The 16,802-nt window shown below is 37.9% G+C and overlaps 2 protein-coding genes across 4 annotated transcripts in view; both read left to right on the top strand.

Moving 5' to 3' along the window:
* ccdc172 (coiled-coil domain containing 172) overlaps positions 1–2,062 on the top strand; it is a 105,680-nt gene extending 103,618 nt beyond the window's left edge. Inside the window, exon 8 of the mRNA XM_043256416.1 lies at positions 1,930–2,062. Within this exon, the coding sequence (XP_043112351.1) occupies positions 1,930–1,953 (24 nt within the window). The 3' untranslated portion in view covers positions 1,954–2,062. The remainder of the gene's footprint in view (positions 1–1,929) is intronic.
* A 6,832-nt stretch (positions 2,063–8,894) lies between these two features.
* LOC122357079 (pro-neuregulin-3, membrane-bound isoform) overlaps positions 8,895–16,802 on the top strand; it is a 243,779-nt gene continuing 235,871 nt past the window's right edge. For 2 of the 3 annotated variants that reach the window (XM_043256270.1, XM_043256272.1), the window contains exon 1: positions 8,895–10,968. In XM_043256270.1, coding sequence (XP_043112205.1) covers positions 10,272–10,968 — 697 coding nt within the window. In that variant the 5' untranslated portion in view covers positions 8,895–10,271. The remainder of the gene's footprint in view (positions 10,969–16,802) is intronic. The other variant, XM_043256271.1, reaches the window with a different exon arrangement.

The raw sequence follows: 16,802 nt of genomic DNA on the forward strand, positions 1-16,802 counted from the left end.
TATAAATGTATAAGTAGAACATATCAATATATAATGAGTAGACTGTTGGCATTACTGTGGACAAATAAAGATATGCATCTCCCTACACTGCCACTGGATGAATATATTTCAAATATGTTAACCTCACATTGTATATTTATACAAGCAGAGTTACCATTCCATTCCAAAACCATTGGGCGACATACTAAAGCTCCATCTCTTGGCCAGTTTTCAGTGTTTTTTTGCATTGTTTTATCCTTTTGCCAATATTTAGAACTTAGAATCAATCAATTTAGCTTTGATGTTTTAACAAGTGTTTGACTGACTTCTCTGTTGCGCAGCACCTCACGCATGACAGTCATAACCCTTTATAGGAAAAAAAAATATTTTTGTATTATATGAATGACATGAGTGAGGTACAGAGGTTTTAGTACATTTCCATATATATATATATATTTGGTCCCTCCATTCAGTTCAATGCAAGTTTATTTGTATAACGTCAGTGTTTTTTACAGTATATAGTTTCAAAGCAGAAAACTCTTGGTTCGGTGATAAATTCAGTATGTAGGTGTAAGGTTTTGTAATCAGCCAGAGATAAGCGTACACATCAAAGTGCCAACCATATGGCAGTTTAGGCTACTATTATGTTTAGTTAATGTCACATATTCAGTTAAGCAGACGCAGCGAATGAGTTAGCCAGCAAACAACTTTTTACTGAACTGAGCTCACTGAACCTGGACTCGTAGGCGTGAATAGTTTAATGAAGCATCCGCTTGTTGTTTAATTTAACCGTGCCAATGAGGACATCCAGTTGGATACCATTTTCCAGTTTATTCATTCATTTTACATCTTTAGTTTATGGAATTTTATCGTTGCCTAATTTTCACATGTCCTTCAAATTGACATGCACATGATTTTCAGCCATAAACCTGTGTCATTAGAGCATTTTTTTCATACATTGGCAAACAATATTTTTCAGTAGGCTTGTAGGCTTCATATGCAAACTCACGGATACACCGTGTGTATCAGTGTTCGAATGAAAGAACAAAGACTTGCGTCAATTAAAAATAACTGTAGAAATATACGGATATATATTAAGATAGCGAAACTAAAATGGGGCCAAGAAGTTAGCTGAGAGTTTAGATTTGAAGAGGTAGGTGATGGTTGATTACCTTTGAAATTTATTTAGACTGGTAGTATTCAGTGACCTAATTTGTAAACCAAACAAGCTTCTACAATTACGCTTAAGTGTATGTTGAAACTAGACTAGACTGTTTACACAAAGCTTGAATGTTGCATTCCTTGGATTTTTTTCTTAATTATAGTAATTTACCTTGCTAGTGGGAATTTGCCATTTCTGGTTTTTTCGAGTTAATTGAGACCCAATTTATTGTTGCCACAGCACCTAGAGCTGAGGGTTTTATTCTGATGCAACAAAGATTTTATGCCTCTGAGAGCATACGGACCAAAGAGGTAGATCTGCTTAGCACATCAGCCACCATAAATTTACTTGAATTTAACAGCTCTTTTTGGAGAGTACAATCAATTGATTTTTGCTCCTGAATAGCATCAAGTCAAAGTTTTATCTGTATAGTTGACAAAACATTTTCGAAGACATCTTTCAAGATGCCTTCATATGAATTTGTGGAGAAATAAATTCATATTTGCACCTATTTTTGACATATCAAACCATGCATTATAAATAACAAAAAAAATTAAATCATGGTGGTTAGGTATCTTAATAATTTCACTTAAATCCAAGGGAAAAGTCATTGTTCTATATATAACTAATGTTACTGTTATGCACTTATTGCACCATCTGCTTTCAATTCACCTGCATCACAGGAGAATTCAGTATGTGTGTGTGTGTGTGTGTGTGTGTGTGTGTGTGTGTGTGTGTGTGTGTGTGTGTGTAATATGCTGGAATAAAAAACTGCTTATTCTTCACAGTGTTGTCTGTCTCAGCGGGAGTGAAAGAACACTGAGTTATCTCCTCTGTGATCATGTGAAGCCCTGTGCTTTGGACAACATGTCCTTGAAGATTGACGCAGGATTGAAGAAATTTTGAAGACTGTACTGTTTATGCAAGGTAAAAACACACACACATTCTCAAAGCCTCCATGAAGCATCTTAATGAGCACAGTTTTCCTCTGTGTTGACTATTTCCGATTGAAACATGAAGTCAGTGCTGGTCTGGTTGAGTTAATCCATACCGCTTTTGTAACAAAGTTTTGTATTTTGCCAGTGCAAATAGCAAACAGTACAATAGCACAAGTACAATAGCAAACAGAGGACCTTAAAGTTGAAAAGTTGAACGTGAAACTTTAATGGTGTATAATCTCAAAAAAAAAAGTAAAAATTAAGTATCTTTAATATAAGTGTTTTTAATTAATATACTTAATCTTAATCAAAGCAGCAATAAATTAAGAATGTGATATATATATATATATATATATATATATATATATATATTTTATCTTTATGGTGTTTTAAAGCTCTGTATATATTGTCAGTAGGATCCAGTGCTTTTTAATTCATCTTTTCATTTTTTTTTTTTTTTTTGTTTTTGCAGACGAAATAAATGTGATTTACCTCTCCTGTTAAGTGTGACAGAAATATAAACCAAGTGACAGACAAAAGTGCCACTTGTTGTAATCACTGTTGGTTGGGATAAACAAATTCTGATTGGCATGGAAGGGCTCCTTTATGCTACAGTAAAAGGCTCATCACTGTCCCTCTTGATTTGTCCAAAGTTTATTATAATTTAGCTAGAAATAAATAAATAAATAAAAATAATAATAATAAAAAAAAAAAAAAAAATATATATATATATATATATATATATATATATATATATATATATATATATATATATATATTTATGTATTTTATTTATTTATTTATTTTGCCATGAAAATTTAATAAAAATATACTACTACTACTCATTCTTAAAAAAAAAACCCAGCACCGTTCGAGATTGCTGGTGTTTTCTGATCATCATTGTATCATAGTTTTATATTGATTATATTGAAAGCCAGCAAATACATTCCTAGCCAACAACGGTCCATCTTACACGCCATCATTCATGTATCCTAGTCGCTGTGGGAGTTCTTCAGTCATTAGAGTCCTGTCCCCTCGGGGCCAATGTTTTGAAAACTCGCTGATGAAAAGACTTTGCTCATTTGCAGCCTGTCGATTTCTGTCACCTCTCTGGATGGAGAAGTGTGTTTGGTTGTCTGTTCGTGTGAACCTGAAGGCTGCTCTTGTTCACAAAGAACCGTGTTTCCTAAATGCACAGTTCCTGACCTTTAGCTGACTGGCTTCATTCTCTCTGTATGCATTTATCAGTCACAGCATTGTGTTAACCTTCTGAACTGCTTTACACACATGTTGTGTGTGTGTGTGTGTGCGTGCTTTTTGTTTTCTTTATCAATTTCCACGACCAGTTCCGGTTCCTGTGTCTGTCTCAACCACCTTTATAATGTTTTGTCATTCTGTAGCAGAAAATGTCACAACACTGGATGAATGACCTTTTTAAAGCTCTGTCGACTCACTCTAATCCTTCATCTTCACCATGTGATCTTCCATCTGTGACCCCTTCACATTCATTCTCAGCCTAATCACCTCCACCATAACACAGACCCTCACTCATCTGGACAGCTGAGTGTCTGGTAATCTCCCACGTATGGATATCACCAGGGATCTCTCTTGGCCCAAACACACATGGATTTGGGATTTCCGTGTTAGAGGTTTCTGCTTATTATTTTGTGTATGCTTACTATCTCTAAAGAGAAGACTTGCAGTGCTGTGTAATTAGCTTTTAGTCCCACCATCATGGCATAGCATGAATAATGTTGATCAAATCTACTTCAGCGGCAACAGTGTGGGTAAAGGAGGATATTGGGAATGTTTCCTATCAGCATTCAGATGCATATTTATGTGAGCGTTCGCAGGTCGACCGCTATTAAATTTTACTGATACCGATAACTAGGTTGGACTGCACTTGCCAGTAGTCGATCAATTAAACGATAGTTTTTAAAAACACTTTATTAGAAAATTAAACCAGCAAACAAGAAAAGGAGGTGGAGGTGGCACCATCTTTTTTCTCAGAAATTCTGTTGTGTCCCTAGTTATCAAATGAAGCATTAAACATTAATTTACTTTATCTTTAAATGATTGAAAATCTAATTTTTAGCAAACAAAGGGATTTATTTTCAAAATGAAAACATGGAAGAAATGTTGTTTGATCATTACTTTGAAATAATTTTAGTAGTAGCCTGGTAGTAGCAGTACTGCAAGGTAAAATGCTTTTATTTTGGAGAGTTTCCACGAGCGGCTTTGCAGTTCTGTGTGATGTTTTGCTCAAATGAAACAGTAAAAAGCTCGTGAAGTTTTGGAGATGCTGTTGAAGTATTTATGTCCTCGGCTAGCGAGCCGACAGACGCTGAATCACCTCGAGCGGCGCGCTACAGTATGTGTGTGTAGTAAACAAAACCACCATTCATTCATTCATACAGAGATGATCGCACAGTGAGTTATTGCATATTGCATAAACCAGTGGAAAATGTATCGAAATTATGATTCTGTGTAAAGAAATATTAAGTAAACTTTTTTCAAATATGAACTAAAAGATCTGATGTATGCTGTTCAGTGATGCCTTAGTTTTATCGACAACCAAAGGCGGCAAAAAAAATCTATAAAGCTGTATTTTTTCTACAGTTATATAGTGAAATTGTATTACAATTTAAAATAACTTTTTAAATATATTTTAAATATGTAAGTAAATATATAAGTATGAGTCTTGAATTCGGCAATCCGCTTTTTCAGTATCAAATTATTTTTATTATTCAGTTATTTTTGGTGTCAAAATCAATATTACATATATTTTTAATGTGATGGCAAAGCTGAATTCATTATAAGTAATTATGAATTTAGTATTCTGCCTATTTAGTATTTAGTCAGTTATTGTCAGAATCAGTGTATGTTTTTTTAATGTGATGGCAAATCTGAATTCAGTACAAGTAATTCTGAATACAGTAATCTGCATATTCAGTATCAAATTATTATTCAGTTATTGTTGGTGTCAAACTCAATATATTAAATCTATCTAGTGGTAAAGCAGAATTCAATAGAAATAAATTAAATTGTATGTGAGGGTGAGAGGATGACAGAATCTTCTTTTTGTGTGCGCTATCCCTTTAAAGTAGAGACCTGGTTTTGATGTGACCATGGCTGACCTTTGTTCTGTGGAGGGTTGCATGAGTTCTTTGAATAGTGGGAATTTACCCGTCATATTCTTAATTTTGGTGCTTTTCACTGGGGTGGCACACAGCTGTGTTTTTGTGTTTCTTCATTTCCTTTGGACAGGGAGGCTTCGGCTTTTATAGGCTCTCAGGAGTGCCTGACAGACAAAGTGCTTTCTCCTCAGTCTTAGGAACAGGACTGTGTGGGCGTACGGCTTTGGGGTTTAAAACATGGAACAAGAAAGGCTGGAAATGGGGTTTAGTGGAAGGATGAAGTGTAGATGTGCGACATAAGAGAGGGAGATGTAGAGTGCGAGTGTGTGCACGTATTCATATGCGTGGGGATGCATGTGGCCCTCGGCAGGAGTGGTCTAATCATTGAGCTGATGTGAACTGGCAGGTTGATGCATCCTAAATCAGACAGGTAGAAACACACACAGCTCTGTCAGTCGTTTAATGAGTAGCATTAGCTTAGATACATGCTGGTTGAGAAAACATTCACTCGGAGCTGCACTCGCCAGTCGAGCATGCACCACCGAATAAAGCGTCTCTGCTGAGCAGAAGCAAAGCCTTTAGCGGGATAATCTTAAGGGAATATAGGATGTTAGAGCAAGGGTGGATAAAATTAGTACGCTGCTGTCCTGTTTTGATGTTGTGTGAACACATAGTACCCCACACAGGGTTCAAAATGAACTCCCGCTTAGTTTCAAATGTGTGGAAAAAGCAGTTTTGGCTCACAGGTGAATTTACTTAATTGTTAGTTAGTAGTCATGCTGGTGTGCAATGCGGTGTTGCTTTTATTCAAACACAAAGTAATCAGTAACTTGAATTCTAAACTAAGTTTCTGATGCTTTTATGGCAGATGCAGTTATGATGAAAAAGAGACAATGGACTGATCAGTTTGTCACAGGCAGCTTTAGTGATGGTGGGGTTTTTTTTTTAAATAAAATATATTGCAAAATTGAGTTTTGTTGCTAGTGTGAGATATTTATTTGGCAACGTGTTAATTTTGAACTCTGACTTGCACAGCTCACTCCATCCAGGTTGATTGGCGCCCCAAGAAATTGTTTCTGCATCGACTTGTCTCCATCAACATGCCAGGTTATCGTTTCATTGACAGCTGGCTGGAAGAGAAGTAATATGAAATATAACAGCAAGCGCCGCAATGCCCAATGTGCAAAAAACGCAGCAATTTTGTGCCAATCGGCCCTCACCAGCCATTCTAAATGTGATCTGGGCCAAATATTTTGCTAAAACTATACTAGAATGTCCTTTTATTTAGATTTAGCTTCTACAGAAGCTGTAGTGACAGTTTTGATCTCGCTGAAGTGGCTACTGATACTATGGATTTATGGCAGTGGTGAAAAAAGTTAAATATCAAGGGCACATCATTTCGCACTACAAGAAAAGGTCATTTGAGTATATTAAATGTTACATGTGTAAATGTATACTTTAGCTGAGAGTAAATGGACATAGGGTATTTTTATGTTCTCTCTTTATAGTCGTAATTTATTCAGAAACATGTTGTTCCAGTTGTTCTGCATTATTAAAGAAAAATACACAAGCACATTTTAAGCTTAGACGCTTTGTTGCGATTTATACTTTTTATGTGATTTATAGAGGCAGACAACCACCATAAAATTAACAGAAAATTCATCTTTTGCTATCCATCTTGTTTTAAATGCAAGAGCATGTGTGGTCATTTGTAACTTGAATGTACAAGGTTCTAGTGTCATTTGCTTCTAGTCATTTTAACTGTACAAAACAGCCCATTACGCTCCTAGATACTGCATACTTGTATTTATTTCCATATTATTTCTATTTATTATGCTAATTTGAATTGGTTTGCTATTATTATACTTTTTTACCTATTGCGGCTAATAATTTGTGTGTTCACAGAAAATGGCTTACTTTCCGCCTTGCAAAGTAAGGTGGTTATTCCAAGGTTTCTAAAGCTTGTGTATAATCAAAAATGATGCCATTTTGTCTGCCTAACATATTTTACTTAAGACAAAAAATAATATGGGGCTCAGAACATGATTTTATTTGTGTTTTTGTACCTTTAACTTGTAATGCGTTTTTGGGATTACCTGCTGAAGGATTTTTTTTCTGTCTCAAATGGATTGGATTTACTCCTGTTATTCTGTAATGCAAAATACTAGATTTAGGTCATTTGTGTTGGAACAGTTCACTCGTATGCTCTTTAAAGGTGCCCTCAGTGATTTCTGCTTATTAAAAATAAAAGTTTGAGTCTCCGTGCATCCTTAAAAATGCTGTTTAATGTTAAGGTCATAAAAAGTCTTACATATCTTAAATGAAAAATCATTCGAAGAGGTCTAAAATATAGTAGCGAAAAAACAGGAATTGTGATTACTTTAGGCAGCGATTTAAATAAATGTGAGTCCTTCATGTTTTAAAGTAAAAATGGGCTGCTTTTGGATATTCTACATGCTCATGCTTTCAGAGCGGTTCATGCTCAATCAATGAATAGCCCACATTTATGTTTGCTTTTGATCTACCTTTGATGAATTGTGATCATGTTTACGTTGCAGTGTTCATATTGCACCTGCAAATTCCTGATAAAATAGTGACTATTTTTATCAATATATTTTATAGCATGCACACAATGTTGTAAATGTTCACAGTGAGGTCAGAGTCATTGTGTGTATGAAGCAAAAAGGCACTTTACCTCATTAAGACAAGTTTGTTTACTTATGTAGGCAAAAGGAAAAAAAATCTAAATATAAAACATAGTTTTTATTGCTGTGAAAGAATCCAAGATGACCTATATTAGTTTTTATTTTTACTTCTAATAAAATCTTAATAATTAATTCAAACTTTACAACATACTTACAGCATTTTTTTAGCATGTTGTGGGAGTGCCATCATGGAAATGTAATTATGCTTCGTCTGTTAATTGTCACTAAGCGTGACTCATGAGAAATGGCAAGTTTTTACATTGGCAATCGGTGCCACATCTGTGCCTCTAGGTGTCAGTATTAATCCAAACGGGCTGTCATATCATCCAGCACAGAATAAACAAGAAAATTTTAAATACTCCTTAAAGTTAGAACCAGCAGGAAACAAACTAGCATCTCTGTTGAAAGTGTTATCCACTCCCTTTAATTACAACCCTTTTGTGATGCACAACAGTCGATTTAAAAAATATCACCCATTAGACACTGCACACGACTTCTAATTCGTGCCATCCATTAATTTAGCTCAGGTTTCTTACTTCGAGCCTTAGACGTGAAGAGGGGCTGGTTGCATGATTGACAGTCCTGAAAGAGAGATGCTGAGACTCACTTTGTTTACAGCAGTCAGTAATCTCTTTTTCTGCTAATACCACAGAGCACTGACACGGATCTCTTTATTTCTTTCCCGTATCTTGTCTTTCTCTCTCTTGCCCTCTGCTTCTCTCGTTTTCTATCTCATCCTGCTGTGAATGCTTTCTCAACTTGTACTTATCTCTCCTTGTTTCTCCCTCCCTCCCTCTCTCTCTCTCTCTTTTTCTCTCACTGTCTCTCTCTAAAGGGGTGGGGAATGTTCTTGTGAAGAGAGCAGGTGCAGTGCCTCCTCTCTCTCTCTCTCTCTCTCTCTCTCTCTCTCTCTCTCTCTCTCTTTTTTTCTCTGTCTGTCTCTCTCTTTCCTGGCATCAGCAGTAGGGGAGAGTAGAAGGCTGTCTGTGTATGTGTCTGGCTGCAGTGTCGTAGGCTTGAGCCGCTGTAAAATCCCACAGGAGATTAGAGCGGGAACACGCGCTAGTCCGGACGCTTTAGAAATGGCAGCCCTAGGAGAGAGCAACAGACAGGCAAAACAAACACAACAGTAATGAGGAATGGATGAATGTTGTCTCATGGAAAACCTGCACGCTGTTTCTCTCTTTTTTTAACCCACCTCGTTTTCTCGTTCCGTCCGTCTTCGACAAGCTCACTCCTCCCTCCCTTCCTCCCCTCTATCCTTCCGCTTCGCTCCCCCTCTCTCTCTCTGTCTCTCTCTCTCTCTCTCATTCTCTCTTGCGCTCTCTCAGTGGAGGAATGTAGATAGAGGCTGAGTGTACGCCCGCTGCTCTGCACGATATCTACGGCTTACTCTACGGCGGTGGGTTGCTCATCAGATGCTGTTCTGAAAGGATTTGTACTGCTAACGGATTTGACAATTCCACCATCTCTTCCTGGACAACTCTGTACCTGCCACTGCCTCCTCTGCTGGGTTTACTGCTCAGCTTGCACATACCGGGATCTGTGCTGCAGGTCCCTTGCTCCCTTAAGGATGCTATAAATCAGAGTGAGCTTTGGTCGAGGAAAAAGGGACATATTGCTTCACGGTCAACGCCGAGTCCTTCTTCGTGAGGGAACCAGCTTTCTGGGATATGTATAGCTGACTCAGCTCTCGAATACAAGACCGTGAGTCAGATTAAGACCTTGAAAAAGGAATTGGTAAGAACGAGGGAGCCAGAGAGGAAAAATATGAGCCAGTTTTTAACTTTTACTGAACTCTACCTTCAAATATTGCAATGAATGGAAGTACGGGATCTGAGGATAAATCTAATGGTGGTGTCATCTGCAAAAAGAGGGATTTGATAATCTGACGACAGAGAGTGCTGCTGCAACGGCTGGTGCTCGGAGTCAACATGCAGATGATTTCACTCCTCCCTTTCCTTCCACCTTCTTTGCTCAGCACCTTTATTTAACATTTGTACCATTTTATTGATCTTACGACGAGCTGGAAGTCATCTGGAAGTATTGGTGGAACTGGACTAAAGGACTGTCCTTTTTACCGGATTCTGCTATCGCTGAGATTTCTACCTCCGGAATTCTATTGGGTGTATGCGCTTGTCTGATTGTGAGTGTGTGTATGTGTATTAGTTGTGTGTGGATGTGATTTGTCTGCTTTAATGTGTTCATAACTATCTCTGTGTTCTTTCGGTTTTTACTTTCCAATTTTTTTTTCCAATGTCTGGCATTGCCTGCCAGCGTTTCGCCTTGTGCTGTCCATGTCTGCCGAGTGCCCGGCTGTGGGGTTAACCCTTACCGTGCCACAGGCGAGATGAGTGACAGCTCTGGAACAGTGAACAACTCAGGGGCTATGGTACTGGAGGAGCCCGATGGGAGAGGTGGCTCCGGTGGACGTGAACAAGCCCAGGCCCCTGCTCGTGGTGGAATTTTAAGGTGTGGGAGCTGTGCCCTTTGGCCCCGCCAACAGACTTGGCTCTGCGTGGTTCCACTTCTCATTGGCTTCATAGGCCTAGGGCTCAGTCTGATGCTGCTGAAATGGATTGTAGTGGGTTCTGTGCGGGACTACGTGCCTACTGACTTGGTGGACGCCAAGGGAATTGGCCAGGACCCCATCTTTCTGTCCAAGCCTAGCACTTTTCCGAAGGGATCTGAAACCACCACCACAACCACTATTGGAGGGGTCAGCTCGGCCAGCCCCACCGTCACCACTGTGGTGCGGAGCAGGACTCGAACGGGAACTCCTCCGAATGTTCCCCCTAGGGGTGGTGGTGCATCCGGCAGCCAGGTGACGCAGAAGAGCCCCTCTACACGCTTTGTCACACGTAATCCCACCTTTACGACCACCGTGGCCTCTACCACAACGTCTACTGTCCATACGTCCACCTCCAGCCCCTCTCCCTCCAACCCTGCCGTTCTAAACGACTCCACCCAAATGTGGACCAGGGAGCAGTCATCCACGGAGAGGCACGTGACCACGCCTGGTCGAACCCACGTCAGCCGTAAGACACGTAAGTTTGCTACTTTCTGATTGTTTCTTGCTAGTGTTGGTATTGGCAAGAGATATGCAGATCTGTTTCTGGTGGGGGCTATTGGTGATCAGATTGTTTTTAGTATTATTATTTCTTTGTAGATTTGCAGGGTACTCTTAGCATGTGTATACTGTGTTAGTGCAAATCATGACATCGTGGCTGTGTGTAGTCCTGTCTATCATGTCGCCAGGGAGCGGCAGATGCACTAATGACAAACAGTGACTCTGACCACTCCCTGTGTTTCAAAATATGATGGAGTGAATCAAGAAATATAAAGAGAATTTCATAGGTGCAATAGTGTATAAAGCTTTACCTTTTCTTATTTTGTGTATTATTATCAGGATATATCAGGATGTCATTTAGTGAACATCAGAAGATGTCTCCTTTAGCTCTGCATTTGCTGATTCTCTTTTCATATTGGGTTACTGGAATAGCTTCAAGTGATGTGTCCAATATTGGTGTCATACTTTCCATAGATTTATGTAAATGGCAAATTACACATTTTGCTGTTAATTTAAAATAAAATGGTATTGCTTGTGCTAATGGTACACCCCAGTGTAACTTCAATGGCATTTTAATTGTCTGTGCATGCATAAATTGATTAATGCGTCATCATGCCTGATTGCTTGCACCTGCTCATAGTATTACCTGATGCCAAGGTATGTTGTCCATATGGGATTCTGCTTTGGAATTATAATGCCTTTACTGTAGTCGTCAGAATGCTAGGACAGATATGTGTTCACAATTAATAATCACATTCATTTGGACAGCCTGTGCACAGTGACATTTATGAAGTTTGGAATTATGTCTGAATACTTGAAATAAGGATTACGGTGACTCTTAGTAGTAGTGTTTATTAGCTAGAGCTGTGAGTATTGTGCAATTTTGAAGGGCCCTATCTTTGAATTCAGACGATGATGTTGCATCATAGTGTCAGGTAGTAAGAGGTTGTCATGCCTCACTACTTTATGAGATTATTTTACTCTCCATGTTTAATCCAGATTAAGTTACCTTCATTCATGGAAGCTGCTACTGTTACATCTACTATTAGTCTTTAGGAAACTTACCTTGTAATGATTTTGGAAAACCTGCTCTGTTTTATTCTGTGTGAGTTTCATAAGAAATTTTAGAATACAGAGATTTTACAATAAAAATAATTTACCTGACTTTTTCTGTGTTTTCAAATTAGAAAAGCTAAATTTTTTCACAGTTATTGTCCGTTTTCAGGGCTCAACAAGGATGGCCCACAAATAGCATGGGTAAAAATGAGAAACAATGTAGGTTTATGAGGTTATGAGGTTTTGTCATAATTGTAAGAATCATCATTTAGAAAGAAAACTGCATTAAAACACAAATGTACTAATTAAAATTTCTTATTTCCAATAACTTTCCAGTAGTTAGGCAGTATTATAATTTGTATAATTATAATTTGCTTGCATAATTATTAAAATCTTGCAAATATAATAATGTTGCTTAAAAATCCTTACTGTTGACCGTTTTTACAAGCACAAAGAGTCTCTGTTCATAGAAACGTAGACCTCCCTCAACTCTCAGTAATAAAAATGAACCAATGAGTTTCATGAGGTGTCGTAAGGCTTTGAACAAGCCCTTATCGAATACTTTGGTTGTACAATAATTCATTACCTTTGCAATTGTCTGCTAGAGGATATCTTAATCCTTTATGTCTCCAAGCAACAATTGCCTATCTTTATCAATAGCACAGAGAAAAAGATAACTAAACCATTTGCAATCCAAATGCATTTGAGAGCCCACAGCTGTGGCTCGACTTAAAACCCATTAGTGTTAACCACATTTGATATTAAGCCTAGAAACAGAGCTTTCTTTAAAAACTTTCCAGGTAAAGAGGCCATTTTGTTTTCATAGAATATTATTCTACAAGATTGGCTATGGTGAACTGAGTGGCTGGTAATTTTGTTTTCCTTTTTGCACTTTAGTTAGTTATTTTTAGATGATGAAGTGGAAGGTCCAACGCTGCTGCCGTGGATCTGTTAGTACTGCAGCTCATATAAGACCAAAGCTAATTAGGGTTGCTGGGGGCACCTTGCGATGAAATGATCGTATAAAAGCCATATCTCAATGTGATCGATTATAAAGTTGCAGAATCAATTGTAGCATTAAGTGAAAACAGCTTTGGTTGAAACCGCCTGACACGATTCCTGGTTCCAGCTGACTGCCATTTAATGACCATTGATTCTTCCTTTGTTTTGTAACATCAGACTGATTGGGAGGATTAGTTTGTGTCATCTACAGTACCACACTATATGGGGCATTCACTGCACTGTACCGCTGTTTGCTCTTGAAATACAATTGAGATTGGAATTATTTGATGATTCTGACATTAAATCATTGTTAAATGACCTGAAATCGTTAAGAATGTTTTAAGATGGTGATTTATTTGCCTCGTCTCGTCTGTCTATTTCCTGTTTTAATAGAAAGCCATAAAAGCGCTGCCTTCCAGTGCCATTAGAGCTTAATTTCACTATGAGACTATTTAAAAAAAATGCCACTTTGATTTATCTTTTTAAGATCTCCTAGAGGAGAGTTGAAGCCTTAAATATTAATGCTTAGAAAGAGAAACATGTTCAATATGTAGAAGAGCATGTGAATAATTGACAAGGGTGTGCTGAAAAATTATCAGGGAAAGGGATGAGAAATGTGCAGAGTTTTATAAATAGAGGTGGAGGAGAGGACGATGAAAGCAGACAGTGGTGACTGGATTCAGCATATTAATGTGTGGAATGTGCCAGGATTGGAATCTCTGCAGGGGGAAATGTTACTTATAGTCAACCCATATATAATTTGCATTATTTTCTCCCTAGTATAATATGATGATTTAATATAATACTTAAACTGCTTACACTCATATCATTGTATGACTTCTATGAAGATAAAGACACTTTATTTTGATAGTCCACTTTAGAAAGTTTAGTAACTTTGTCGCTACACGTCAACTAAATGTCTCCTAATTCTCATTAAATTGCAACTACTTGTCTACTAACTCTCAGAGTAGACTGTTAGGATAGGTTTCGGATTAGTAGAACAAGTTGACATGCACTTGCAAATATTCTGATAAATAAAGTGATGATATTAAGCAGAAAGTTCACACAGTTATAGTAATCAGTGAAATGTGAAATGTCCACTGAGGGGTGCTAAAATGACCAAAATGTATTTTACATATATGCAAAAATAAGTTTGTTAATCATTAATCTGTCCAGTAATCATAATTTGTGTATGTCTTTGCATGAGGGATGACTTTTAGAAAATACCAGTAACGATTATAAAATCCTCAATGCGTATTTGGGAAGTGCACCAAATAGTGCAATCTTGAATCTTAAATCTGCCACCTTTCTGGGGTAACAAATACACCACAGAGGAGAAAGGCTTAAACCGTTGATGATAAAAGATGCTTTGGATGTTTAAGAAAACAATAAGTTGTTCATCAGCTATGCTGGAGGCAAATGTTAAAGGAGGAAGCTTCGTCTTCATTACCACAAGTTTCGTTTCTGTCAAAGGCATCGGACGTCTAGATCAGTCACATAGAGGATCATTATAAGCGCTGTTTGAAAATAGATCTTTCATTGATTCTGCGAAGATAGAGATACTTGTTTATGACATTGAATTCAATTAACTAATAGCTGCATTAAGTCTTAATGATGCTTTCTGACACAGACTGATGCTATTTTTTGTGTGCATGCTTCACATTGCAACATTACTTACTCTTTTCCGCGCTCATCATCTTAATCAGTTTAAAATACTAATATTATGCACACTCTGAAACCAAGTTATCTGTCATAATTTGCTTGTCAAGTAATTTCGTGTTCTGTTAAGAATTTAGATGTATATATTTTTTTGATGTTGTATTAATTATGTATAATGTCATTTGTTTTGTCCGTTGCTTTTTTTTCTGCTGCTTTCCTTTTCTTTATACTCTTTTGTCTCACTGTATCCTGTGCTTTTGCGGGCCTACTTCAAAACCTTTAATATCTGTGGACAAACAAATATCAAGTTGCTTTGGCGGGTTGCCTTGGTCACTTGATGGTGTTCAGGCTTTTCAGCCTAATACCACATTGTGACTTTAAATAGAGCTGACTGGCATGACAAATGAGGACCGTAACCCTCAACAAACCATTCTGTTGAAGCTCAGCCAATCAGAGTTCAGGAACAATGTTTTCTCTCAGCCCAAAAATACAGCCCAGCATAAAGGAACACAACCCCACTGTGAATCCTGCTTATTACCGTTGCAGCTTAAAGCCCATTGAAATATCCCTGCCAACACGAAAGAACGCTGTAGGAAGATGTTTAGCTAACTCTCCACCGTAATAATATAGTACATTTAAAGCAAGACATGGAAGTAAATGAAATAGGGGTCTCGATTTATATTTATCATTAGTAGCATGATAATTTTGTCTTATAAATTACCCCCAAAAGATACAATTATTGTATTAAATGAGAAAAGCAGTACTACAAAAATAATCTTTAATCAAGGCTATATTTATTACACGCGAACTTCTAAGGCTACAACGTGGCAATAACATTGTTTTCAGAAGCTGCATCTGTAATGGCGCTTATTATATACACAGACTCTTCAGAGGTGGCAGAGAATGCACATTAATGCTAAATAACTATGCTAAAAAAAAAACAGTATTCAAAATTGAAATTTAAGACAATATAAGGCCATACAGGGGCATTAATTTGTCAGCAACTGCATGCAGTATAAGATGATGCACAGGTGACTGTAATACCAGATCAAAGGATAATTAAATAAAGATGGCCTGTTGGCAAGTATTGTTCTAGCCGTACCAATTTATTCAAAGCATCACTGTAAACCATGTCCGCAAATTAAATAGCCCTTGGAATTACCTTTAACTTTAAAGAAGGTGATTTGCACACTTAGCAAGGCTTCTCTTCTGCAGTGGCCCATAAAATAACTCCTCTGCATATCTATTTCAGTCATTTGCTGTGTATGTTTGTGTGTGTTTGTGGCTGGTCTGCATTGTCCCCTTTCAGCGCTACCTAAGGGATAAAAGAGTGCATCACACACCCAGAGTCTGTTATGAGGTATTGATTCACGTGTGATTGTCTACGAGACTTGTGACTCTCAGCACTTTGACTGGTATCAGTTTTAGTGTCACAGGTCTGATTGCTCATGCACAGCACTTTCCTCTGTTCCTGGGCTTGTTTTGAGGAGCCGCAGAGCCCCGTCCTCTGTGAGCGCACTGGATGTCATAAACAATTTCATAATAATTCAATTTCAGCCCTGAATTTGGTAGAATAATAGCGCCGTGAAATTGGCTAGGCTTTGTTTTAGGATGTTTTCTTGCCAGCTCCATTTTGAGTCTTGTAGATTTCCTCTTTTTCAATGAAGCAGTGGTGTCGCCATTCTTACTTGGAATACCTTAATGCCTGCTATACATGATTTGCTCTCCCACACTAGTTTGACAGATGTAGTTTGACTAAATATGTCAAAGTAGAGATTTGGTTTCTCCCACTCTAGTTTGACTAAACAAGAATAAAGGCTGCGCGTGTATCAGAGCTGTCTGAACAGTGCAGCTGCATTATGGGAAGTCTTTCTCGTAGCCCTGAGGGAACGATCCTGCAGCCATGACATGATCCCTTATGCCTGAACTCATTTAGGCTGCTTAGAGCAATCTCTTTTTGCTTACCCTAGCTCTCTCCCATTCTATCTCTCCTTTAGAATGATGGTTGGTGGCTAATGTGCTCCATGTGCTCTCCATTTAGTTCTCTCTCCCTCGCCTTTTTCTCTTTTGCTTTCTCCTTATCCCCTTGCGGTT

Source organism: Puntigrus tetrazona, chromosome 13, assembly GCF_018831695.1.
Source record: "Puntigrus tetrazona isolate hp1 chromosome 13, ASM1883169v1, whole genome shotgun sequence".
NCBI lineage: Eukaryota > Metazoa > Chordata > Actinopteri > Cypriniformes > Cyprinidae > Puntigrus > Puntigrus tetrazona.